The 26,889-nt window shown below is 38.4% G+C and overlaps 2 protein-coding genes across 5 annotated transcripts in view; both read right to left on the minus strand.

The window, feature by feature from the left end:
• Positions 1 to 25,356, minus strand: part of LOC121301543 (tyrosine-protein phosphatase non-receptor type 13-like) — a 52,015-nt gene extending 26,659 nt beyond the window's left edge. For 2 of the 4 annotated variants that reach the window (XM_041231059.1, XM_041231034.1), the window contains exons 1-17: positions 25,218 to 25,356; positions 22,699 to 23,241; positions 16,367 to 16,462; positions 11,633 to 11,729; positions 10,507 to 10,726; positions 9,835 to 9,909; positions 9,065 to 9,239; positions 8,481 to 8,631; positions 7,956 to 8,094; positions 7,589 to 7,741; positions 6,594 to 6,776; positions 5,306 to 5,468; positions 4,450 to 4,885; positions 3,402 to 3,499; positions 2,843 to 2,899; positions 1,039 to 1,128; positions 117 to 224 (exon numbers count right to left, since the gene is read on the minus strand). In XM_041231059.1, the coding sequence (XP_041086993.1) occupies positions 117 to 224; positions 1,039 to 1,128; positions 2,843 to 2,899; positions 3,402 to 3,499; positions 4,450 to 4,885; positions 5,306 to 5,468; positions 6,594 to 6,776; positions 7,589 to 7,741; positions 7,956 to 8,094; positions 8,481 to 8,631; positions 9,065 to 9,239; positions 9,835 to 9,909; positions 10,507 to 10,726; positions 11,633 to 11,729; positions 16,367 to 16,462; positions 22,699 to 23,241; positions 25,218 to 25,347 (2,914 nt within the window). In that variant the 5' untranslated portion in view covers positions 25,348 to 25,356. Of the gene's footprint in view, positions 1 to 116; positions 225 to 1,038; positions 1,129 to 2,842; positions 2,900 to 3,401; positions 3,500 to 4,449; positions 4,886 to 5,305; positions 5,469 to 6,593; positions 6,777 to 7,588; positions 7,742 to 7,955; positions 8,095 to 8,480; positions 8,632 to 9,064; positions 9,240 to 9,834; positions 9,910 to 10,506; positions 10,727 to 11,632; positions 11,730 to 16,366; positions 16,463 to 22,698; positions 23,242 to 24,538; positions 24,784 to 25,217 lie in introns of those variants that run through there. The other 2 variants (XM_041231049.1, XM_041231041.1) reach the window with 2 other exon arrangements.
• Positions 25,357 to 26,310: 954 nt separating this feature from the next.
• LOC121326998 (tyrosine-protein phosphatase non-receptor type 13-like) overlaps positions 26,311 to 26,889 on the minus strand; it is a 34,744-nt gene continuing 34,165 nt past the window's right edge. The window contains exons 4-5 of the mRNA XM_041270722.1: positions 26,805 to 26,870; positions 26,311 to 26,493 (exon numbers count right to left, since the gene is read on the minus strand). Coding sequence (XP_041126656.1) covers positions 26,311 to 26,493; positions 26,805 to 26,870 — 249 coding nt within the window. The remainder of the gene's footprint in view (positions 26,494 to 26,804; positions 26,871 to 26,889) is intronic.

The following is a 26,889-nucleotide window of genomic DNA, read 5'->3' on the forward strand; positions in this document are numbered from 1 at the left end:
ATTAACTGGCCACAAATTGAACAGTGTTCCCCCCTCCATCACAATGGAATCCAAAATTTCCAAATAAATAGGACACCTGAAAAATGTCCCTGAACTGAACTCCTAAATGAGGGTACCTGGTTTCAAGTGTCCATCCAGGTCAGCCGGGCCACCCGGGGTAATTGAACTGATGAGGGTGCCCAGGTCCATTCTGCCAGTGTTCTCTCCACCAGCTATTTGAAACCCTGGGACAGTGATGCAAACACAGCACTGTAATGACTATGAATGTATTTTTTTATGCTAAAGTTCACCCTAGACTCCACCTCTGGGAAGCAGAGTACCCAACCAGCAGCTTCCCCAGTTCCCCTGTTGGGTGTGGCTGACTAGATTTAAAGTACTATATACACACACACCTCAAAATACTGCCATTAGCCACACCTGCCAACCACTGCTATTGTCTAAACAGGGAGCACAACTACTAGGTTGAGAGTAGACGTGTAATGATTCATGACACTTTCTTTAAATAATATATTGTTTCCGTAATAGAGGTATGCATTATTTGTATTGTGATACAAGACCAAAAAGACATCATAGCTCTCTATAGTTTACTAAGGGGTTCTTCAATGAAGAAAAATTGTGTTTTATGGAATGAATAAACACATGTCTCTCCCAAATTAATTTACTTATCTTTTAACAAAACAGTTTTTCATTAAATTATCATTTAATCGTACTATGCATCATACAGGTAGCCCATCAGCATCATCACATGTATTGTGACACAAATAGTATTGTGACATTATTACACTGCTAAACAAAGTGGCGATTCTCTGCTAAGACAGGACTCTTAGTTTGGAAGCTTGCCACTGTACTCAAATCGAATTGGCAGCAGAAGAATACCAAACAGTACCACTGTGTTCCAGCTCTGACCTGATCATCTGGACCACTACAGATAAGCTCTTCGCTTTAACAGTTATCAGGCTTCCCAGATGTGCAGGCGCCTTTGTAGTCCAATGATTTAGGCACGCTGCCTAGCGTCAAAACAAGGAATAATTAACTTACCCAGGCTGTATTTCACATCCTTCTTCAGATTTACCCGTGTAATCTCCCTCTCAGCAGAAGGCAAGGCATTGAGTTTCTGTTTCAGGGTTTCTATTCAAATGCCAGAAACGTAAAACATATTAGACACCCTAAGCTACGTCCAGAGGGGGAAATAAAATGTTTGTTAAATAGGTCAAGGATGCGAGAGATATTTATGGCTTTAGCTTGCATTTAATTTGAATGTGAACGCACAAGGGTTGGTCATCTAGCGTTAGAAGTGAACAGCAGTAATGCTTGTACAGAAATCATTTAGGTCTTGTTCCAATAAAGTTAGCAGCAGTAGGTTGTAGTAGTAGCAGCACAGTTTGATCAGGCAACTGAAGCCATGCAGAAAACTTCAAATGAATAAGAAACTTTTTAGACATAAGCTCATAATGGAAAAACAAATATGTGAAACTGATATTCTTAGCCTTCTCACTGGTACGCAAAGAGTAACATCAGAATGTACACTTCAGTGCCTATTCTTAGCAAAGTGTCAAGAGGAGACACATTTACAGCAGAAATTATACCTTTAAATTTGTCTGGCTGTGTTGGATTATGGCATCTAAGCCAGTGACATAATTCAGTATGCTTTATATTTTGTGAAACCAAAACACCAAATGATCACCAAAATTCTTATCAGCAGACAAAGAGTAAGTAGTGGGGTTCGAAAAATATAGCATTGCACTTCCCCACGTGCTGCTGTTTAAATAACAGACCTGCCATTTTTCTTTTCATTGTTAACATTCTGACTACTTTTTACACTCATAATTTTAAAAATGGCCACTCTGGTGCCCTTGGTTTTCAGATCTGTCCTCTAAATCACTGCAGGAAGAGCGATTAAAAAAAACAAAACAAAAACAAACAAAAAAAACCAAAACACAAACATATGGCTTTTCTGTTCTGTACTACATTATAGGTCATTATTGTTGTGTTAACAACGTGGGCAATAATCCTTACAATATCCGTGCACATTTTGAAAAGATCTTTGAAAAAGACACTAAAGTTATACAAGTGTAAACAGTTGTCAGTATGTTAGCAATGATAAGAGAAGTTACAGGTCTGCTATTGAAACAGTTGTAGCAACACTATTTTTCTGGAACCCCGCTACTTACTCTTTAAAGCTAGTAGTTTATATTATGACTATATTAGAGAAACTTGGCCTATGGCCAATGGGGTCATCATTTTAACCTCTCTTTTAAAATATCAGTACTTTGTACATTATTTTATAATAAGGGAGCATCCATTATCAGGCCTCTATCAATGTCATCATGCCCATCGTAAGTGAATTAGGGAGATGCAGCTTTTATATATTAGAGAATACATTGTAGGTAACATTCATTCATGAGAGGCATGCCATTTAACTAAATCTGTGCTACAAAGAGCAAGCGTTTATTTTTTGCCCAACCCTACCCCCAACTGGATTGCCCAAGAACAGTAAGGTTTCTAAATCATCATTAACTAGCAAGCCTTGTGTTAGTACATTATAATTAAAGGGGGATAATAGTACCTTTAAAAATGTTTCTTAGCTTTGTCTATTCACCACCCTTTTTTTCTTCAAGCTACAATTTATGCTTTGTGAAAACAGTGAGAAGGAGGCCAGTAATGACCTTGTTAACAATGCAAGCTGGAAGAATATTAAAGAATCACACTATTACCTGAAGCAGATGTCTGCAAGGATGGCAGAGAAACAAAGAGTAAGAGAGTGACAGAACACAGTATAGCAGATTGTATTCAGTGCAAAGTAGAAAGGAAAGAAGTAACCCTCAGTTATTTTTAAACCTACCATTGGCATTTAATGGACCAGGAGTTGAGGGCATGCCTGAGCTGTGCATGCTTACCCCTGGGGAAAAAAAGAAAAGTAAAAATTGTGATTTCAGTTGAATCAACAAAAAGCTCCCAATGCTTCTGCTACAGTTATGCGTGACCATGCTTATGCAATTTTTGTGCCTGGGTGGTGACACTGGCAAACAGTGCTTCTCCAGCTCATCCAAAGTTACAAATATTTCAAAACTATCAAGAAATTATTCTAAAAATGTACATTTGTTGTTAGTTGCTAGTATGAAAAATTTTATATTTTTAATTACAAATTGGGTCTGTTTAGTTTTTCTGCCAATGTGATAAGGCAAAAAATTAAAAAAAGAAGGAAAAACAGGTTTTCCAAGCTCAAGCATAGATAATGCCTTGCCTATAAGCAAGCAACAACACTGAAAAGGCCCATGCTGAAATTTTACCTCACCAGAAAAAAAGCAGAGCAGCTCGTTTAATTTACAGTACATGCCACTTTGAAATGAACAAGGAATGTGACAGATTGCTAACACGGTAAAACAGAGTCCAATCCTTACCTATGACATAAGCCTGTCCTGTGTCTTCAAAGGAGGATGAGTCACACTCCAGCTGTCGTTTGCCGGGGCTCTGTCTCGAGCCTGCCAAGGTTTTGGAACTGAAAACATTAATGGAATGGAAAAAAGAGAAAATGCAATTATCACAGCCAGCAGTGCAGAATAAATACATGATATACACATATTTTGTATATTGGATTAGTTCAAGCATCACACAGTCTCAGATGAACAGGACTAAATACAAACACATCTACGCAACAAAAGGACTTTGGAGTCTAGATCACGTACAAAGAACAACAAACGTGGACGCTTGGAGTTTGATTAATTAGAGCGGCTTTGAGTACGGTTCTTGAGATCGGTTATGTAGTGTGGACAGGGCCTTTAACACCCTTTGACAACTCCTATAAAACACTCAACACTACTGTTTACGAACAAAAGCACAACAAAATATTCTATTCTATCTGGGTCAAAAAATCCACAATGAGTAGCAATTGCAGTTTATATTTCTTTTTAGCTTGTCTTTCACTCAAGTCTCATTCTTCCTCACTGAACACCCAACCCCGAAGTGAGAAAACTGTGACTCTTTATATAGCTGTGCCAGGACTCAATTGCTAATCCATTCAATCTGGCCCTGGCACAGTCCGCACGTGAACTAATTTGTGCATTCCCCATGCCCAGACAAAAATATACATTTTAACTCACCCATGCTACATAACCCAAACTATACAAAATAAACCAAATACACCCAGGGGCAGGGTATACCCCGTCACAGATATGATTTTTTTCAGATTGCTTTTTTTCTGCCTCCCCATTTTTTTGACCACCAGCTGCAACTGCATATTGCAAATGTCCAGTATCAATTTTTAAATTACACAATTTATTTACAAAAATTCTATTTTACCAGCATCATAAGAAAATTTCTGGATTTCAGGAACTGGTCGAGACAGACTTTGCCTCACCTCCAAGGTTCACCATGCCAACATCTGATTGGATTGACAGCAAGCGACAGATTTACTGTATATTAAATTGACGTGTATACTGTACTACTCACTTATTGGGCTTTCCTGCCACTGTGATGGACTCGGTGTCAGAGCGTGCCCTATGATGGGAAGGCAGTGTCCTGAACCCCTCCATGCTGGCTGCTAGATGAATTCTGTTCAGGCTACTCTGCGACTGGCTATTGTAGGGGGGGGCCCGTCCCTCGGGAGATTCCGGCACCTGGCTAAGGTTGTGGTAGGACTTGCTCATCATCACTCTGGAGGTGGTGGTGGGCTCCACTGTTGACTGTGGCCTCCCTGGCAGCAGCTTGTTCAGTGAAAGTTCAGAGCAGTATGTTCTCTTGAGGCTCTCTGCTTGTGTTGGATGCAGCTGGTCGAAAGGCCTGCTGATATTGCTTGTTGCCAGGCTAACCGTACTCACAGCTCGTCCCACGGGCAATACTCCAGCTGAGTCACTGTGATAATTCAGGTGGTTCTGTGATGAACTTTCTGGAGAAGGGAAAAAAAAAACCAACAAAAAAACATTACATTTCTATTTTGAAATAAAAGAAACAATCATATGTGAGTTGTGATACATTAAACTGAGTAGTGTAGTATGTGTTTGACTTTCCCTTTAAACTTGGCCGCTAGGTGTAACTGTGTTGTAAATGTTCAAATCACAGCAATCACTGTTGTTATACACATGTAAAAGTGAAAATACAGAACCACCACTGTGGCCATTCAATCTTAGATGAATCTCTTCCAATCATACAAAATTGTATGGTTATGGCGTTGTGTTCTCCAAGAGCTAAATATAACTAGCTATGTAAACCAGTGCTTTAACCACACCTACACCCACTGTGCCAAGCTGTATTTCCTTGGCAGGTTGGGGCGTAGGATCAGTGAAGAGCAGCAGCAGCCCTGTCTTACCAATGTCCTGGAGCTCCTGGTTGTTCTGCCTGGTTTTCATCTGCAGGTAGAACTTGTGCTGAGCAGAGCTGAGGTGGAGGAGGTACTGGCAGGTCTTGCTGCTGTCTGTCTGGAACAAGTGCTTTATCTCATCGGACGTGTTCTGCAGGCTGATCTTCTTTTTCTGTGGAAGATTATAAACAGTGTCACCTCTTAAATCAAATGAAGGTTTGTTTCCTGTGTGGTTACACAATAACCTTAATCAACATTTTTTTATTTATCTAATAGTGTGTGTGTCTGTATTTTATATTATATATATATATAAAACGCAAGTATTGAAGAGTACCATTTAATTCCAGGGCTTATCTTTGCCTGCTAGTCCACAAGTCCTCTGCCAAACGTTGACACTGTGCTTTATGGTGCATGCACAGGAATAATTTAAAGGTTGAATTACGTTTGTTGAATCGTTACTTCCCAAAGTATAAAAATTAAAAAAACAGAATTAAATATTTAATACGATTGATTAAATCAATTTCGAATCTGTAAAGTTTTTTAAATGTGTGTACATGTTTTAATTAGCATGAAAAGCCAGTTGAAGCAAAGCAGCCTACCACAGCTCATGCCCTAATTAATGTAGCCTCTCGAAGCAAAGGAACCATACAAGCAATTACTTAACAATGGTCAGTTAACAGTGCTGTGCTTGTTCAACACAGCAGCTCTGAGTTCTGAAGCTACTGAAGAAAAACAGTAAGGGCTATTCATTCAGAGAAGCTGGGCATGATATTGTGTCAAATTCAGGTTGTTTGAGCGGAGTTGAAATAGAAGCTGGACCTATCTCGGCCCTTCCACCATTTCCTTATTACAGTGCAATATTCAAAAGCAAATGTACTGTAAAGTGTACAAAAGCAATACAGTCTTTTTTCATTACCACATTACTTATGAACTTAGTTCTGTAAATAAAAGAACACCATTTTTTACGCATCCCTTTAAAACCTACCAACCTGATCGAACTCAAGTTCTGAGAAGGTAACTGGGCTATAGGCGGTGCTTAATTTTATTTTTCAACTACTTACTCTAAATTTCTGAAGCTTTTAAGAAGTACATATCTGGGCCCAGCTAAAACAGTACACATTAATTAAATTAAAAACTTGTACTTTAATTGTACAGTTTCCACTATGCATGAACCAAAAGCAGAAAGGAAACATTTCCAGGACATAATGAGGTCTGTCAATATTGAACAAACACGTCCAAATCTATTATTAGCCCTGTTTTCTTTCAGGCAGATTCACAGAAACCACAGTGGTCTTACGGTGAAAGAGATCTTCTTTGTTTCCCTCCAGGGAAACCGGAGGACTGGAGTGCGAGCTCCATTGTGCATTTCAAAGATAAGGACACCTTTGGAGCAGACCCCTATCATTATCCCAGTCTGAGATTTCTTCTCTGGCAGCACCCGGTGAAAGTGAACCCCATACTCTGGCAGTTTTTGGCACACCTGAGGGAAACAACAAAAAAATACCGTTGTGATGCTGCAGTTTGAAACCTCGTTTATTAGATTCTAGCATATTTTTCAGTTTTTTTTTTTATTTTTCAGTCAGTTTGTGCTGGGCTTGGTTCTCACTCACAAACACACACACACACACAATTCTGTGTTTATTTGCAAAACAAGTCATTTGGCAGCCGTTGCTTGTTTTTACTTTGCTATTCTATACAGTGAACTGTAAGATGATGAAAATCTGTAGATCATATCTATAATCAATGGGCAGGCTGCACTAGTACAAAGGCAGTGGCATTGTGGCCTGTATTTATCACAGCTGTGATCAACATTTTTTTAATATTTTTTGTAAATCCTTTTTTATAATTCATATTTTTTGACAGTTCATCCCCCAGTCTTTGTATTAATAGTTTACAGGTTGCTCGTTTAATGTAATCTGTGCAAAATTATGAAAAATAATAAAAAAGTGTTAAAAAAAAAAAAAGTAATGATGCACGACAAGTATGATTTATAATATAACAATAAGAAATGGCGTTACATTTAAAACTCTTCTATATACCAGTAAATCAATCAACTATGATTATATAAATGTACTGTAACTCACAGGGGTGCAGCATTACCTTTGTGGCTGCATATCACAATGAGGAGCTGCTAAATCACATTAATGCTTAATATCCTGATAAGCTTAGTGAACAAGTTAGTTTCTTTTTTTCTTTCTACAATTGCCAGGACATAATACATGTACAGCAAATTCTTAAAGAAGTGATATAACTACCGCTAGCTTGTAGTTAATTTGACAAAACACGTTATACCTTCAGAAACTCAAATTCGGTTTCCTTCTCTGAAGCTCCAAAGTAGGTGCTGTGCAGTTTTGGAAGTTCTTCCTTGATGTAAGACTGGTCCACCTTCTCAAGAACTGTGGTTGCTAAATAATGCTCAAGTTTAAAGTAGGTTTTCCCATGAACCTGGAACATAAGGTCCAAAATTTGAAGATTGAAGAAAATGCGAAACCACCCAACAGTTTGGTTTTACAGAAAGTATACTTTAACAATGCGAAAACAAAAATTTTAATGAATGTTGGCAGTCATTTTTCCTTTGTACCTACAGATCACTACCACTGGGTATATACAGGCAATATAAACCAGACTTTAAAGTACATAAGCACTGTGAGAATCACACCTCTGGCTGGTAATCGCCAAACTCTGCCTGCAGTGCTAGTGACGCCAGCAGCAATGTGGTCTCCTCATCACATCGCATCCTCTCTTCCAAGATATCCCTGCGGAGCTGCAAGTAGTACTGGTGTTTAGTGAGTGTGTGCCTGGGAGAACAGAAACATAGACATAAACACATTCAGTAAAAGTGCAGTTCATATATTTATACAGTACGCTGCACACTGCCCTCGAACAAAACAAATATCCCAATTATTTTGGAGGGTAGTGTTTATCATCCATAAATTCCAACTGTCAATCACAAATTCTGATGTAAAACTTAAGTCACACAGACAAGCGTTTCAGATAATTCAGCGAAGACTTTAGGAACCTGCCCACAATTCACTGTCCTGAAGTATCTTCCTAACAAAACATGTACATATTAAAATAAAAACACTTAATAAAAGGAACTTTTATATGACGTAACTTTTAACAGAAACCCATTTCTATAGGTTTCTATAATAAACAAACAAAAACATATATCTATATATCTTACTGTATCAGGTTGACATCATCAACAAAAAACTTAATGCGGAAGAAAAGGTTAAAGTTGACGACCGTTTTCTTTTTTTTGGGATCATCTTTCCAACCCTCTGGTGCCACTTTAGAAAGCTTTAGATCCGGGTTGACAAAGAAAAACTCATTTTCTGCAATAACAAATGGATCAAATTTAGTTCTACAAGCTAGTAAAAATTACATCCAACTCCCCACAAACTCTTCACCTAAATAAATCCCCCAAAACCAATAAGACTTTTTCACACTAATTCTTGCAGAGTTGGCACCACTTTAACTTGGATTTACAATGCAAACCTAATCCTGCCCAGTGTCTTTACTTATAATAAGGTCTTTAGGACAACATTCATACATAGTCACAGGCTGAACTACACAAATCAGCTTTGCTTTAATGGAGTGTTACCATGAACACATATACTGGTAGGGTTAATAAGAAACACTTCACCCACCAGAAGGAAAAAATAAACAAATTATACGTGACCCTTCCTGACTCAAACTAATTGCATATTAGGGTTGGTCAAAGCTAAAAACCATCAGAAATGGAAAGTAGTTCAATGAACAGGCTACCTTTCAGATATGCTAAGCCAAACAAATGATGCTCCACCAGACCAATCTGGGCAACAACCATGTCAAACACATCTTTGCAGATAGACTTGGTGTCACATGTTAGCTCCAGCTTCTGTCCACTCAACAGCAGAATATTCACTTTCCGTCGAAGATCTTCCCCCTTTCCTTTCTTAGTCTGTCGACAATAAAGACAAAACACATTGTATTTGGTTAGGAACAAAATAAAATTATGGATAATGAACTGGAAAATGCAACGTAACTAGGCCTTTTGTTACTAATACATTAAACATTTTAAGGAAAGATAATGCAAGCTCCTTCCACTTAGATACTATGGATTATTATTTCTTTCCTTCCTGTTTAAAATGGCATATTATAAGTTTCCTGATGTTTGTGTACCATCCATGTAGGACTCCAATCAGCTTTCAGAGCTTATCCAATGCGTTTTACACCTCAATGTCAATTTCCTCAACTTTCATCTAAAAGCGTGAATAGCATGGTTAGTGACTCGTCAGGGTCTGAGATTGAGTTCAACAGAGATTTGTGCTCCCGCTGCAGTGATGTGATCTGCTTGAATCTAATGCCCTTGTTCTACCCACAAGGAAAGCTGCATCCTGTATTGCTTTATTAGAGACTCTTTAGGAATAACCTTACGCTCTCTCTCTCAAAGAATATGAAATATTTGCATGTCATGTGTATTGCTAACACAGGATACAATGACATGCATGAAAACTCCCACTCATTTATGATACTTTTTTTTTTTCAGTCCTTACCAGAATTGAAGTGGGGACATCCAATGTAACAGACGGCTCACTGGTCATTTTCACAAATTCAGGCCCAAAGAAATTCTGAAAAAATTCAAGGCAATTGAATGGAATCATGATTTTGGCATTAAAAACTGGTAGACAAAGCTGTTTATGCATCAAGACCTTAAACTGTAGAACGTGCAAGCTCGTATGCACTGCCAATACAATCTAAACTAGGGGTAGTTTAGTCTTGGTTATACACAAGGAATAGGATCAGATATATAGAATCCCAACTGGGCATCTCATACACTGTTGGGAAGCCTCTTTGTCCGGTTCCACCCAGCCTTATAAAAGAGAACCCAACAGGGAACATGATCTTTCATCTCAGTTGGGCAACCCTGGGTAAATGTATAAAATAATAATAAAAAAAGAAACTAATTTAGCTTTTTGAAGAAGAAGAAGAAGAAGAAGAAGAAGAAGAAGAAGAAGAAGAGGAGGAGCAGGAGGAGGACAGGGTCATCAGATTAAAAGAATGAAATACTGGCCTGGTTGAGGCCAAAAAAGCACCTTAACTGAGTTATTTCTGCTTCTGGTAATTCTTATAGTGATTAATCTAATCAGTTGCTCCAGTCCAATAAAACTCTTTGGCAAGTTTTAAACTTTTTTTGCTTTAGGGTTGATATGCAGCACAACCATTACCTTCAGCTTCCTCTGAGTTAGAGTGGTCTCCAGCGCAATGTCACGCAGTGGGTCTCTGGTGACGTCCAACATGGACGCCCTGGGCAGGTCTCCTGGGTACAGGCCGAGTTTGAACTGTCTGTGAGCCATCTGAGCCTGCAGCCTCTGCATCTCCTGCTCCTGCCGCTTCAGCATCATCTCCTGACTCACCAGGTTCTCTTCGGGGGGAAGTTCATACTGCCTATTCATATTGAGGAAGAGAGTGGCCTAGGGTAAGTCGCTTCACCTCCCTGTACTCCGCAAGAGGGGAACTACAGTAGGAGGACAGTTGGGCTATAAAATTGGACAAAACATTTGCCTCTCTTTGTGCTAAATTATTTTATTAATGTTAAACAAAGACACAGCATATCATTACCATATGACTTTGCTCATTGCTTGGTTACAGTTCTGTCTGTTCATGCTTCCTAACTCCTTTATACCAAAACAGTAATATAGCCCAATCATGTCCATTTCATATGTTAGAAACCTTGTGCCAAATTTCTGCTGTCATACTATCACAACTTATGGCCACATTGTCTGGACAACATATTAATTTGAGAGGGGCCACTTACAAAACAGGGGAGACAAATTGATACTTAACATAATAATAAATGAAATGCAATACTCTGTTCACCCAGCAGATGGAGCAAGCAGACTAAATCAAATGCAGAAATCCAGTCATACTGTTATTACAAGTCAAAAGGACCATGGGTGGTATATGGTATAGTTTTTTTGTATGGTATATATGTATGCAATTTGTCAATTGCATCGTCCTTTGAATTAAACTATGCTCAGCTAAAAGATGACTTTGGTACATTAGTCCAATGATAACAGATGTTTCACGCTACAGTTAGGACTTAAAGAGAGAGAGTGCATGTGGAAATCCCAGAATAAAAGTGTTAGTTAATAGTGCTCCTCTGAATCCATACAAATATACTGATCAGACTGCAAAACCTAAATCTTTTTAGCATCTGTCAGCAGTTGGGGGGGGGGGGGGGGGGGGGGGGGGGGGGGGGGGGGTATCTGTTCCAAAACAGTCTAGATGAGACAGGTAGATCCAAATAATAAAACTACTGCAGCCGCCACCACCAAAATGATGCCTTCCTACCTGTGTCTGAGATTTACATGACTGGCCAGGGATACGACATCATGATCAGCAAGGACTGCCTGAGTACTATACCTTCGATTATCTTCAAGTCTCCTCACTGTCAAAGCAAGCAAAATCACATCCGGCTGAAAACACCGCACTCAGGCTGCTCTTCAAGAGCTCACAGATCTACAACATGCATGCATGATCACAAGTCATCTACTAACCTGCAATAATCTAGCACACAAAATACATTCAGATATAAGATTTAAAAAAAAAAAAAAAAAAAAAAAAGCTTTAGTCTAAAATAGCACAAGCCTAGTGGTATGACATGGTTTTACGTTCCATACAAAATCTTGTTTGAACCTTTAGCTTAAAAGGTGTAACAGAACAGCTTTTACACAGCATAACTGATTAATGAGATCAGATCATTTCTGAAAGATTATTCACTTCAGATCAAATATTTTGCTGGTGTGAACAGTATAACGTATCAGTATAAGTCATTGTAAATGGTAAACTTTTTTTTTCTCATAATATATTATTCTCCTACAAATGTTCATTGAACATTAAAAAAACAAACAATCACACAGCTGAAACAGTTTGAACAGTTAACAAGCATTTACACAAAATGTTTGACAAATTCCCTGCATGTACTTTATTGCCCAAATAATTTAAAGCAGTATAATCAGGCAGTCTGTTTTAAAGCAAAGTATTAAAATGTATTGCTAATTTAGTGTCGTCGTCCCCCTCCCTTAATGAAGTCTGATATTAAACTGGTGGCAAGCTATAGCAGCTTTTGACAAAAAATGTAATATAAAACAGCCAATATGATGACTCCTAATGTCAGCAAAAGATCCTGCAAATTCAGCTTTTAGCAGCTCATGGTTGTCATAGGTCATAAATGTAACTGAGAGGGAACAAACCACTTGCTTCTGCAATTTTGTAACGAGTTACCAAGATACAGTAGGGCATTTCTATGAACTATTCCAAGGATGGATTTAGTAACAGGACAGAAACTGCAACATATGGCATTTTACTTTAAAACAGTAGTGCAGTCTGATTTTAAAACCAAAAACTGCAAGTTGCCAATGCTGATCTGTACTATTTGTTATGTACTTTGTCACCACAAAGATGTAAAAAAAAAAAAAAAAAAAAAAAAAGTGTCAGGACGGGAGTTTTTGAAACGGAAACTTTTTTAAATTGAAGAGTTTGGCTATCTTGAGAAAGAGAGGATGACAAATTGGCTGGAGGATGACAAGCAGAATGAACAATTTAGTATTGATTTGCTTAGAAAATATGAACTCAGACCAGGTGTCACAGCTGAAGAGTAACCTGCTCCCCTCCCCCTCCGGGTTAATCTGAGGCTCAAGCAGGCAATAGTACAATCTGCTTTACCGCACGAACCAAGCTTCAGAATAAAATTCCTTGATGCGATAGTTCATAAGAGAGTGTTTGAATAGCTGGTGACATTTGTGGCAATGTGGCATTCTACTATACTGTGCTACTGTACAATAACAGAGCATGCAAACCGTTTATCAATACAATTCTGACCCCATGACTGAGGTGAGTTGTGGTTCTTCCCGCTTCAATGGCAAGGATTCCTGTAAAGTTTTAGGTTAGAACCGTCTCTCCCAATATCTTAGTCAGACAAAGTGTGTGATGTGTTGCTTGTGTCTAACAATTCACACCTGCTAAACCCACCAACTCCAATTCACCATTTATTTATTTCTAGTTGATTCATGGCTATTACAATTTTTATAGGCTATTAATATGGAATTACAAGCTGCTTTAGGAACATGCAAAACTGTTATTTTCATAGGATAGCCCCAACACTTTGGTTCAAGTAATTGGGTTTTAATGAACTGTGACAGGCTGGCAAGTGGATAGAGGCCCAGTGACAGACTGCAATTCAAAATAAATAGTACTTTTATTATAAATAAACACAAAATAAAAGAGCACAAGGATGAAAACAAAGATATCAAAACACAAAAGCAAAACTACAAAAATAAAGGTTTCCAGGCTGGGCGATGCCTTCATTGGATTAGAAAATTCAAAAAACCACAAAACCAAAAACAGCAAGCACAACCATCTGCTTGCTTCCTCAGCTCCCTTCTCTCCCTAATGGGAAGCTGAGGTCTCCTTTTATGTCAGGTGGCTGGGTGCTGATTGATCGCTAATTACTCCAATCAACCCCAGCCACCTGAACACAATAAACCCAGGCAGGTAGGGGAATTTAACCCCATCCCTGCCAATCTATATAGGGCAGAGCTCAGCTCTGCCACATGAACATTTTTTAAATTAACTTGAAATGTGTATTTGGATGGAAATATCAGGGGTAGTGTGTGTGGGTAAAACTGAGTAGAGCAGCTATTAGCAAGCAATAAAGATATTGTATCAGAATTACAAAGCTGTCCGAGTATAAGGGTGAAGAATACTTCATACTTTTCTCACAAAGATTTAGAATGGGTAGAGATGGTGCAAAAAATAATCACTATAAAAGGACAGTTATAAAAACAACCATAACTCAAAACCAGCACAGAAAGTAATGGGAAATACTGCTATCCCATACAAGACTACTATACCAGGAAACAAGAAAAAACACACTGCTACATAGCCACTGGTGAAATATAAAATCAAGTGAGACTCAGCAGCTTTTCAAAGTAAAACCACATGATTTAATTCACATTTCAGTTGGACTGCCAAACCACAAACTGTTTACATTATTTAGAAATTCACAGCTCAGTATATTAGTGAAACTAACAAATCAGTGGCCACTAGGATTTGCACAACGCAATTATGGTTAGGTAAGAACATTAGAACGAGAGGTATGATTCTTCCTCAACAACATGACAAGGCAGCCCACTCCATCACTCTGTCCGAAGTCTATCTTCACTTCATTTCCAACTGTGGCCTCTGGTCCTGGTTTCTGTACTGCACTTAATGTATTTGGTTAAGGTTGTATGCGGTGTCACAAAGACGGCCGGAGTGGGTGGTGTCAGACCAGAGCCAGGAAATAAGCAACAGAGAGGTGGAGTTTGGTGGAGCTGAGCGAATGCTTTCGCTCAGCATTTAATAAATAAACAAACAAAAATAAACGGTTGTAACAATACAAAAACAGGACATGGCACATTCGCCAAAATAAATAGAAAACAAAACGGACTAGGTGTGCTTCTTTTACTTTACGTTATTAGTTTTATTCTCTTTTTCTCCGTCTCCAATCCCGTTCTCCACTCACCGAACACACAACCCCGAGTGAGTGAAAACATGCTGCTTTTATGCAGCCGTACCAAGACTCGATTGCTAATCAATCATTCAACTGGAGTCTCAGTACAACTGCACGTGAATTAATAAAGTGCAATTCCCCGTGCTCACATATTACATTTTACTTGCAAGTGAAGTGCTGTGCAATCCTTGTGCCTAAATACAAATATACATTTTAAACACTTGTGTTACACAGACCCGTTTATATCCTGTGTACCAATGACTACACACCAACATTTAACACACCACACGCAACATATAACAGAAAATACACACAGGTGCGGGCACTTTGTCACAGCGGTCTAAAACCGTTTTAGATTTCCTGGGTGGCCATTTGAAAATTTGAAAACAGGGGTCGAAGCACAGAGCCTTGCGGCATTGTGAGCATTTTGACACCAGATCTACTCCAGTCTCACTAATCAACATTGCAAACAGCTCTTAACCCTTTGCAGACAGCCCACTACAGTAGATTGACGATGTAATTGCATACAATGCGGTGACAAAAATTAGCATAAAAGCCTTAGTCAGTCTTAAGACAATCAACCAAAATGCAGTTATGTATTTTTTAGCAGAGTTTACCTGAAATCCTACTAAATCTCTCAAAATGTTCATAAACCTAAAAAGAGATGAATAAAATATAAAGTGCAGAGAAACTTCAGGGATGACACACCAATCAAAACACAATTCAGTAAAGCCCCAAACCAATAGAAATCCTTTTTCTTTTAAATGCGGTGCAGCATTTCACTAATCGATGGTTACAATTACTGTGCACCGTGGCTTCAAAAAGAACAGCAATTGATAGAACAATTTGCAATCCGTGAATATAACCATTTCCAATCTCAATTTGCTCTACAGGGTTCCATGCAGCAGAGTGCAACCGGTTTGCTATATTGTAACCAGTTTTTAGTGTCAAAACTGACCTTTGGGCAACACTCCTTTCTAATCCACAGATTTCCATCAAGTATCCAATACACTTTTATTATTGCTGGTACTGTAGTGATGCAATTGATTCCTGCCCACACATACAAGTTCCTGTGAAACACATACTGCTGGGCTTCATTAAACACTTCTCCCAATTTAGAATGCCAAATCGTTTTTCCTCTCCCCGCAGCAATTCACCACGAGCTCAGGCCCGAGGGTTCAGTGGGCGCCCTCCGATTCCATGACCAAGCCAGCATTCTTTTTTTCACCAAGGAACTTGAGAATGGATGTAAGCACGATACCGACCTCTGAGCTCACTGGGTGCTTGGCCAGCAGGGTTCACTATAACGTGATGAGGAGAAACAGTCCCTGGCAGTTTTGCCATCCTAACCCACGGGAGCGATAGAGCCAATGCAACGCTCTCTGCTGTCGCCAGTGAAGACCGGCCTACTTCGCACAGCCAGGACATGAACCTGTGCTGTATGACCCACCCTGTGAGCCACTCGGGGACCCCAGTCAGCAAAAGCTTTTAATCACAGCACTGGCATTGATTGAAACATAAACAAGTACTACCTTGTCTGTAATCTGGGTCAGAAGAAATTACAGATGGGCTTTCACTGGATGTGCTGTACGCATCACTATGGTACCGTCGATGAACTTTTAGAGGATCTGAAAAATAAACAATTATAACAGTTATTTATATACATTTAAAACAAACCAAAAGGGACACATTTTGCCAGCTGTGTCACTGTAATAGCAACAATTTGTCACGAGAACCCTGTGATGCAGTGACTAGGATGTGTAGTATCTCGCTTTTCCACTGTTACCATTGTCAAATATTTTATTGTGTGCCACTGCTGCAGCAGCCACGAGAAACTAGTAAATTAGATGATAAATCTAAAGAGGCTTGAGAGATGTAATAAACACAGTAGGGCAATCCTATGCTGGGTGGTGCTGTTAGGCAAAACATCTTTTGATACCGGGATGGTCCTCCCCACCTGGGTCATCAAAAATTCTATGTTCCACTAATCATTCCTGACACAGACATATCAGGAGTAGGCCAAATGTTTAGCTTTATTTGAAAGGCTTCTCAGAATACAATGCAGAGCCTCAGATGTGCAATTACAACCAAGAGTGCTTCAGTGCTGTCACTGTTAAGAAAGCCAAGCAACAACAACAACAAATAATTCTCTCAAGGACAGCACTAAGGTACTTTAAGGACATACATAATAAAATTACTTTAGGAGAACCATTCGGAGCAGAGTGTCCTTAAAGGAGAGGGGTTTCGAGACATTTCTTTCAATATAGCTTACGCTATACAATGCTTTGCTGTGGAGATGGTGAATGAAGAAATTAAAGGTTTGCCTTTGGAAAATATGTATTCTACCATAGCACTTCTCTTACACTGTCTTGTACACTAGGTATTCAGTACATATTTTACTGAAGCAATACAGCCCCTAGAGGTACACCCCCCCACCTCCCCACCTCCGCCAGCAGTGGCGCAACAAAGAGTTGCAATGTATGAGTTCAGTAGTGGGGAAACAATTTATACGTACATACAGTACCACATACTAATTTAGTGCATGTTTTAAAAACTACTCCAATAGAAATCGCTAGGAAGTTAATCACAGAATCAGACGGAAAACAGAAACTGCCAATGAACAAGTACATAATAATTAATCATAAAACATCTTTAAACTGAAGTGCTTGACTGAACATATATATGTGCGGAAACACTTTTGTTGTGATTTTTTTAATGTGTTGCATTAGCAAGAATTAATTAAAATAATTTCAATTGACCCATACAGTACAGAAGCATAAAGATTTCCATTAGGCACTGTGCTCGCCCCTGTGCATATTTATGTTTATTTTGCATGTTATGTGTTAATGTTAGTGTATACTATAGTCATTGGTACATAGGGCATAAATGGGTCTGTGTAACACAAGTGACTTAAAATGTATATTTGTATTTAGGCACGAGGACTGCACAGAACTTCATGTGCAGGTAAAATGTAATATGTGAGCACGGGAAATTGCCCTAAATTAATTCACGAGCAGTTGTACCGAGACTCCAACTGAATGATTGACTAGCAATCAAGTCTCTGTACAGCTGCATAAAAGCAGCATGTTTTCACTCACTCGGGGTTGTGTGTTCGTGAGTGGAGAACGGATGAGAGAGAAGGAGAGTAATAAATTAATATAACAATTGCTATTTTCGTGCTGGAAGCTCCAGCATGGTACTTCATGGTTTTTCTGTTTGTCCACTTTGTTTGTCTGTCTATTTACTTTGGCCAACGTGCCGTTTTGTTTGTTCAGTCAGTGTTTTCTGTTTTTTCCAACCTTTTTATTTGAAATGAACCAGCGCAAGCAAGCGCATTCATCATATCTTTTCATCAGTCATCTCTGTATTACTTCCTTGTTCTGACGTCACCACTCTACTGTCCTTGTGACAGGCACCTTTTAAACTTCCGTTGAGGTTAGCCTGAGCCACAGTGCTGAAGCAGCTTTCTGATGGCTGTCATAAGCATAATTCGCAACAGACTAAAAATCACCACATAAAACAGGTGGTTTCTGAATTTTTACTGACATCTGTGAAATGTCAAATGTCAACCCTCCATTTCTTTTTATTTAATTTCAAACTCAGGAGTCCTGTGTTTTTTTTTACTCCTGTGCGAATTTATCAAGTCAGTGTTATGTTAGGACTGATAAAGCATTTCCAGGGTATTCACTCAAGCAATACCAGCTTTTACAACAAACCATAACACAATATTAAAATTGAGATTCCACAGTTCAGTAAAAATGCAACGATTGGGCATAACCAAATTGGGTACATAAATTGGCGACTCTTTAAAAAAAAAAATTGGATGCTTCGAACGGTGCATTTGAAGGCATGTATGGAAAGGGCCTTCTCCGGCCAACACATTGCATTTCATTTTGAATTTACCGACGTTTTATGATGAAAACTAATCGACACCTGGGAGGTTACTAGGTGTTCTCTGCTTTTGACCAACTCTGAGGACATCTGATTTTTAGTCCTGTGTGAATCATACTCTAGTCTCCCGGCTCTGCTGCGCTGCTCACAGTAGTGTACTCAAAGCATCAATTACAATTCTGGCATGATCCTGCAATAATAATGTCTGTAATAATATGGAGGAAGTGCTTGTAATGTTTAGTTTAAAACTAGCCAGTATTAAATGTAATTGAACAGAATGATATGTATGAAGTCTCCTTTATATTCAGCCTTTTTTCTAAATGTCAGTCCAGCCGGTTATGAGGAATACCGCAGTACTTTCAATTTTCATGAATGTTCTCAAAACTAGCCAATACAGACCTTTTGGGTGGCATTCAGGTATGATCCAGCAAACTGCTGATTTTGAACCTCTGGGTCTACATTTATGTTCAAACTGTTTTATCGTCAAACTATTTTAATACTGTTCTTGTTCAATAGCAACAGGACTTCAAGACAACTTCAAGACATGATTATATAATATATACGATATATGATATATATATATATCTATATATAATATATCAATATATATATATATATATATTAACAAATGGTTACCAATAACACAAACAAATGGATTTAATCCATAACAAATTGGTAACATGTTTACATTCTTCCTGCTGAACGCTCCTTCCGAATGCATCTGAAAAGGAATCTTATAGGTGAAGTAAACCCAAATTAAAAAGGACCAAGCTATTCTTTTGCATGAAAAGGAAATAAAAAATCTGATATTGCCTACAACCAATTAATGGAAAGATTCACTGCAGAACCTCTCTCTAAGTGCAGCTTAAATGTTGTTCAGAAGCACTACAGTTTCCTCGATCACCTAGGATCTGGAGTGTTCTACTCTGGTTATGAAAGAAAAGCTTGAAAAGAACACAGTCTTGGTGTTATTATTATTTTCTTTGGTTGTATCCTCTCCCGAGATGGAGAACATCTTTAAATCATCATGATAGAAAAGATCTGCCCAGCCCTGTTTCTCTAAAAAGCTGAGCTGCTGACAAGTTGCATCATATTCTTGTGCTTTGTCTCATTTATATTTTTTAGGCAACTGTTGCAACTGCTTTGATGATTGATTCAAATGTACAGTGCTTCATTTTAAAATACTTTTCAATGACACAGAATGCATGGTCATGCATTAATTTTACATTACGATAATGTTAATACAGGTAAAATTGCATTAGCAGCACTAGGCTTTCATCTGCAAGCAAAGAAAACAGGTTATGTTTGCAGTCTCATCTGAACTTACACTTCATAGAGGACCAGGCCAACATGTTAACCCTTGAGAGCCTTTCTGTCTTCCTAACTTGTGCATACACTACAGTATATATAAAGTGTAGAAGTATATTTTATATATTGTGATAGCCTTATATAACTCCGCACTTTCAAAACTGGATGCTCTCTTCAGATAGGATGCAGTCTTAAATCTACTAACCTCCATCTTACAATTGGAGCTCATCTATGTTATTAATTATTTGAAGGCTTGTTATTTTATGAATACAACCAAAATAAATACAAGAATGCACAAACCATTGGAGGAAATCGACAAGTATTGATCCTTGATCCACATATAAAAACAAACAAAGGGTGCCCGTGTGTTGGTATGCAAAATAAAAAACTACTGGGGGGCAAAAGCTAAGGAAATAAGGATTTCTGCAGACATTTCTGCCTTTCAGGAAATCCCTGTGGAGAAGAAATATTTCAGATTTCTCCACAGGTATTTCCTGAGGAAGGCCTACCCAGCAGAAACATTATGCACTGCCTCCTCACTTGTGCTTCGTTTTTCAGAGGTACTGAGTTTGAGTTTACAATTCAACTAAAAAGATACAGCTTACTTCTTACTGTTATTGTTTTTTTAAGCTCCTTTCTGGTCTCACGTTAACAAGCACTTATGGTGCAAACAAACCTTGGATTATTTTGGCATGGACTGAGAGACAGAAAAAGCACGATAACTGTTTTCGGAATGCTGATGTAAATTTCCAAACACTGTATACAGTCTTTTGTTTTGCACTCATTTACATTAATTTTCTTTGTATAGTATACTTTCAGTACCGTACTTTGGTGTTTTAGACACCGTGATGTCCTTGACAATATTAATTTATAATGCCCCGACATTGATAAAACAACTGCAATTCATTGAACATCTCGAACCAATTAAACCAGATATGACAGGTTCTAAGTAACTTTTGAAGGTGTATTATTAACCCTGTGGTATTACTTCTTGGAAGTAAGTTGTGGGTCTGGTCTACACCACATGAGGGTGCATATTAGTATTTCAGACAATGCACATATATATATATATATATATATATATATATATATATATATATATATATATATATATATATATATATATATATATATATATAAACTAAATGTTTGAATAAAGAGGAACACCATCTAAAAAGAGAATAAATCCATAATGGTTTCCTTCAAAATAAATTCCATGGAATGCAAACAGTGTCTAAATGGAAATGACTTTCCACTGCAACTTCGCAGATATGGAATTGATCAGATATGGCCACTACAGAAACAAGAGAGTAAAATAAATAGACAGACAAGCCTATTTTCTGCTGAAAACATGGAGATGAATGAATCTGTGAAGTTCCGGCTGGTTTGAGTTGGGGTAATAAGTACACTACAAGGTCCAGAACTGACTAATAAACCACACCATTAGAGCTATAAGCTAGTTCCACTTTCCCTGTGAAAGCAATTTAAATGATGACTGATACATTTGTACCTTGATTTGAAAATGGCCACTGCATCTATAATGGGAGGCCCACAAATCAGGTGCCTGTGGTAGTAACATCCTTTTTTTCCCCCCAGTACGGTAGAGTAATATATGATGGACAGTCAGGAAAGGACAATATCTAATAGTGCTTTATTTAAAAAAACAGATCTAATTAACTCAGTTTGTCTAGGTCAGATTCAGCGAGACAGTGGCCGTTTGTTGCAGGTAACTGTATTATTCTGCTTGCCATTATTGTCTTCACATTGTTTTCATACTGTATACATTGTATTGTTTTTCTTTTAAAATACTGGTAAATATAAAATAATGACATACATTTTGACTTGGAGTGGCCAGAAACCCAACAAAAATGTTGTTATAGCTGTCATATGACATCTGTCTAGTTTTGTGTAACAGTACTAATAGGACGGGTGATCAATTAGATTAAAAAAAACAAAAAAAAAACACAACTTGTTTAAACCTTTCTGAGATAGAGACACATCAAATTACTTAACCCCACAACACATGCTACAATGTTTATTGTAGCTTTATCATGAAAACCCAGACACACTATGTGTACAATACAACTTCTCCTCTGAGCTCCCCCACCAAGAACACACTTCATCTGTACCACCACCTGAAGCTACATGACAGTATGCCAAGCACTGGTAAGCCAAGCAATGTTTGGAATTCCATTATCCTCCACACATGACTCCAATTACTGGTCGTCACAAACCTCTGCCGTACAAAGCACTCTCTCAGCAATGATTGAAATGCAAGTATACTTCTGGGTTTCTAATCTTACAATGACCAGCACCCGGTTTGTTCTGGTTTACACAGGAAACAGCAGCAAACTTCTCATTAGCAGTGGTTTCTCAGTATCCGTTATGCTCCAGTAACAAAAAGTCATCAGGTGGCACTGTATGTTATATGACTACTGACCTATAAATTATATTTAAAGTAATTCTAAAACTATTAGTTTAAAACAAGAGGTTTTGCAGAAAAATATGTCATTTCTTGCCCCAGATGTTTCCTGGATTAGTCCAGCAGGCAGTTCTGCAAAGTTCTAAAAACCCCACCCCCAACTGTATTCCATTTATCTACATCTGAACATGAGATTATTTCTCATGGAAAAATGAATACATCTGAGGTAATAAACAAACTCACCATCGACATCCATGGCTTCTCTGAGTACATGTAGCTTTTTTTGCCGGTCTTTAATCCTGTCATATGCGTTTGACAGAGCGGAGCAGACTGACAGTTCTGACAGGTGATGGGCTTTCCAAGGGCCCAGGGTGCCAGTAACTCCTCCATAATCTGAATGCCTGGCCTCCTTGGCTCTGGAGGCAGACTTGGGCCTGACTGTGACTCTGTCATCCATCCCGGCATGTCTGACGACCTCTGGGTCAGGGTAATCCAAGGCCATGGAGGAGGCCCAGTTTTTTTTACTGTATCCATAATCCTCATTGTGGTAAAGTGGCCTCTTGTCCATTCTGCCCATCTTACCTCCCTGCTGGTGACTCTCGTCCACCACGTCCTCGTGCCCGGAATTATAATCCGAGGATGTGCAAGGAGGACAGTCTTCCTCCTCAGTCGGTTTGTTGCTGATAGCCAGGAACCCCATGGATTTACTGAGACCTCGGTTCAGGGAGGCCTGCTCATCAAACCGAGCTTTGTGCTTTTTCACTGCATTCGGGGTTGTGCTTCTTCCTGCATATTCAAAAATACACAAAAAATAATAAAATTGGGAAATGGGGAACAATCACAATCAAGAACAGAATTTGGGTTCTTTTATATACACAATTCTGGATTATTTTACCAATGTGTCCATTCAATATTCCCAATTTCAATACAATGACTTCAAAATTCTTAAAACTGCTTCCAGCATGCTGACCTTTCCTTTATACTGTACGGACAATACCATGTCCAACACACACAGACACGCACCAATGTATCTGTGCTGTTACTCTTGTAATCTATTCCTAGCTATTCATTGTGGGCACAGCAGGTAAACCGTGAAGGAAAATAAATTGTTCAGCTCAGGACAGATTTATCCAGTTCCCCCTTTCAGAACATTTCAGTGACTATAAAAAACGCTGACAAAATCACAATACAACTAGACATGGAAGGTCATTAACTAACACAAAGATTCCTACAGGGTGTAATCAAAGGGGAATGTTATATCGGACTGAAATGGATCTGTAACATCAATATGTCCAGAGGTTAAAACAAATTCAAATTAAACTAAATTCAAACAAAACAATTTAGCAGTGACCATTAATGTTAATTGGACACCACTTGTACTGGAACTTTATTGAGAGGATCATAGAATACAGCAGTGTACCAACGGCAAAGACACTGTCTGAAAACACATGGTCTGTATCATTAATATGACCAGAGGATTTTTTTTTTTTTTTTTACCAGACCTAAACAAGACTCAACAATGTGAATGTCCAGACCTGTGTGCACGGTTTAGCAAACACATAGTTTCAGCCCATATACAAAGCCTTTTACTGGCTGTCTATAGTTTTGAATGAAGCTAACCTTTCCCAGAGCTGTGAACAAGCCTGCATTGTTGAAGTTGCAAAACAGAAAAGAACAACCACAAGCCATTCTTTGAGCTTCTTTTATCCAGATGCTGCAATTGCAGAATAAATTATGGGTTATCAGCAGTAGTTATTTCATTTACATAATGGTGCACCGCCTACTTTTTTGTCATGTTAGGATACTAAAAGAAGCTTGTGAATATTCTCTAACCCACCGCCTGCCACCCCCCCCCCCCGCAAAAACCTTTTTTTAGCCCAATATTGTAACCAATTGTTCAGATCATTTGTTTTGAGCGAAGTGATCTAATAGGAGGATTATTTCCTGTTGAGCCAGTGAAACAGAGAATGCAGCAAAGTGAATCTAAAGAAGGAAACCAGGCCATATTATCCATTATGGTTGTATGTTCAAGGATAACATGTGTTGTGAATGTTTTAAAATTGCTTTGATTTTGTGAGCTCACATGGCCAAGACATGGAGCTACCATGGTGGTTTCATTCAATGCAGACTAAACAGACAGGTTGATTCTTGTGCCTTCCCACTCCAGTGCCAGAGGAGTCCATTTTCATTTTGCAAACACACTTAAGGACGGCCTCTGGGATGTTCTCCTGGATTTCTTTTGGCCGACGGTCACCCAGTTTAGCGTGCACAAGCATGTCAACACCTGCGACTCAGACAGAGGCGGATTCATTTCCTATTTCAGTTTAGCTTCATGAGAGATGACTCATCTGAATGAAATCACAGCACACTGCATTTCTGCTACCATCAAAAAAAAAAAAAAAAAAAAAAACAGAAATACAAAAAACAGCATTTCCTAAGAAATATAGAAACTGGTGTCTAATGAAAAGGTTTAAAATATTTTGGCAGCACTAATGGAAATACTCAACTTTCAGGTTTAAAAAAAACACACACACAAGGTGAAAAAAGACTCTATTACTTTAAACAACAGATGTTTACAATTTTGGAAGAGCAGACACGCCCTTCTCTGCCAATTACAAGGGAAATCACAAACTCAATTTGCAGGCTGCCAAAATTGAAGTTTTAAATACACTTTGCTGCTTACTACTGCTACTGTACTAAATCAAAGTACGGTCTTACAAGGGATGTTCTTTTAAAATAAATAAATCAATAATCCAAGTTACCTGAAGGCAGTCCTTTTCCTCTCAAACGATCTCGAATCTCTCTGCTCCGGTCTGGCAGGGCCTCTTTGTCACCGATTGATAACAGGCCATCCAGCTGTGCAATAGAAGAGAAACAGTCAGCCATGATCATGCTGTTCTTAAGGTGTGCAACTTTAGGCACATGGGTTTTTAAATTGGGATCCTGAGATTATAAAAACCAGCACACTTGCCTTTGCACCAGTTTCACACACCTGTAAATAACCTAGAATTAGCGTTCTGCATTTTCGTTTTTTATCTTTAAAAAAATGTCCCAGGAATTTTTTTGGTTTATTTTACATATATTAAAATAGGGATTAAAAAATAAATAAAAAAATAAACAAATAAATAAATCTTTAAAAAATTGTTAATTGAAACAGCAGTAAAAATTGGGGGGGGGGGGGGAATCGGCGTATACACACATTACACGTGGAATATAACACGTAGCAGATCTGATTTCTGATCAAGTTTAATGTCCCTGGCATGGGTGTGATGAAGCAGAACCTGCAGGTCAAGGCCACATTTTCCCAAGTTAGCTGGTACTTTGTGTACATTTGGGCAAGCGCTGTGCTGATGGAAATAGTATAGAAGGTATGAACATGACATCAGCACAAAACAAGCCAGGTCTATTCACCTTGAAATCATAAAAAGAAAAGAAAATTGACAGAACTGGGTGGTGGAAGCCATCGGGGGATGCATCAAAAATCACACTGGACATTTCCATTAATGCGTTCCATAAGTTTACCAACTAAAGCACAGAGCTCTGACAAACTTGTTAACACAAACTCTTTTATTAAAGTGTTTGTAAAGGCCTTATAAATGGATTGCTTGTCTCTCAGTTCACTTTATTATTCTAGTTTAATGTTTCGCTTATTTCTCAGTATGTTCAAATATATATTACACATTTTTAGGTAAAAATCTAAAAACAAAAAAAAAATCTGCCAGAGAAAAATATTTCCAAAGGTTGCACGTGTTTGTTATCTACTTAACTTAAAAAAAAAAAAAAAATTAAAAATAAATAAATAAATAAAAGTCCATAAACTTTGCATACTGTGATCAGGACACTACTTACCCTAGATCAGGCGACGGGTGCCCAAGGACCCGTATAACGAGTCGTATCGTTTCCGGAGGGCTCACAATTGGTGTTCCTGATATGAGCACTGCAAGCATCCAGAACCGTCCGCACAGACACTCTGGTGTAAACAGGATCCTCACACATGTTCAGCAACATGCTGTTGAGATGCTCCCCAAGCTTCATTGGCTGAAAGCAGCAGATGGTTCTAACATTTTTGCTCACTGGGATACCCTTATAAAAGTTTACAGCAATATTTTGCATGGTATTTTTGCAATTGTACCATGCTTTCCCCATGGTTATACTCTATTTACCATAGTTTACTCTTGTTTGCCATTTTTTTTTAAATATGCTAAAAATACCAAAATATAGAACTACATGTTCCTGACAAATTCCTGCTTATTCTATTTATCAACACTGCAAAAGTGCTTTAGTGCAAAGTTGAAAAAAAACTGCTTTAAGACTAACTAGTTAAACTCGAGTCATTTGAATGAACTTACCTGGCTCTGAGGTACTTCATAGTCAGCTCCCCAGAACAAAGTCATCCCAAGGGAGTAAATGTGAATCTGAAAAAGACCAAGCAGT

The sequence above is a fragment of the Polyodon spathula genome, chromosome 2, assembly GCF_017654505.1.
Source record: "Polyodon spathula isolate WHYD16114869_AA chromosome 2, ASM1765450v1, whole genome shotgun sequence".
Lineage (NCBI taxonomy): Eukaryota > Metazoa > Chordata > Actinopteri > Acipenseriformes > Polyodontidae > Polyodon > Polyodon spathula.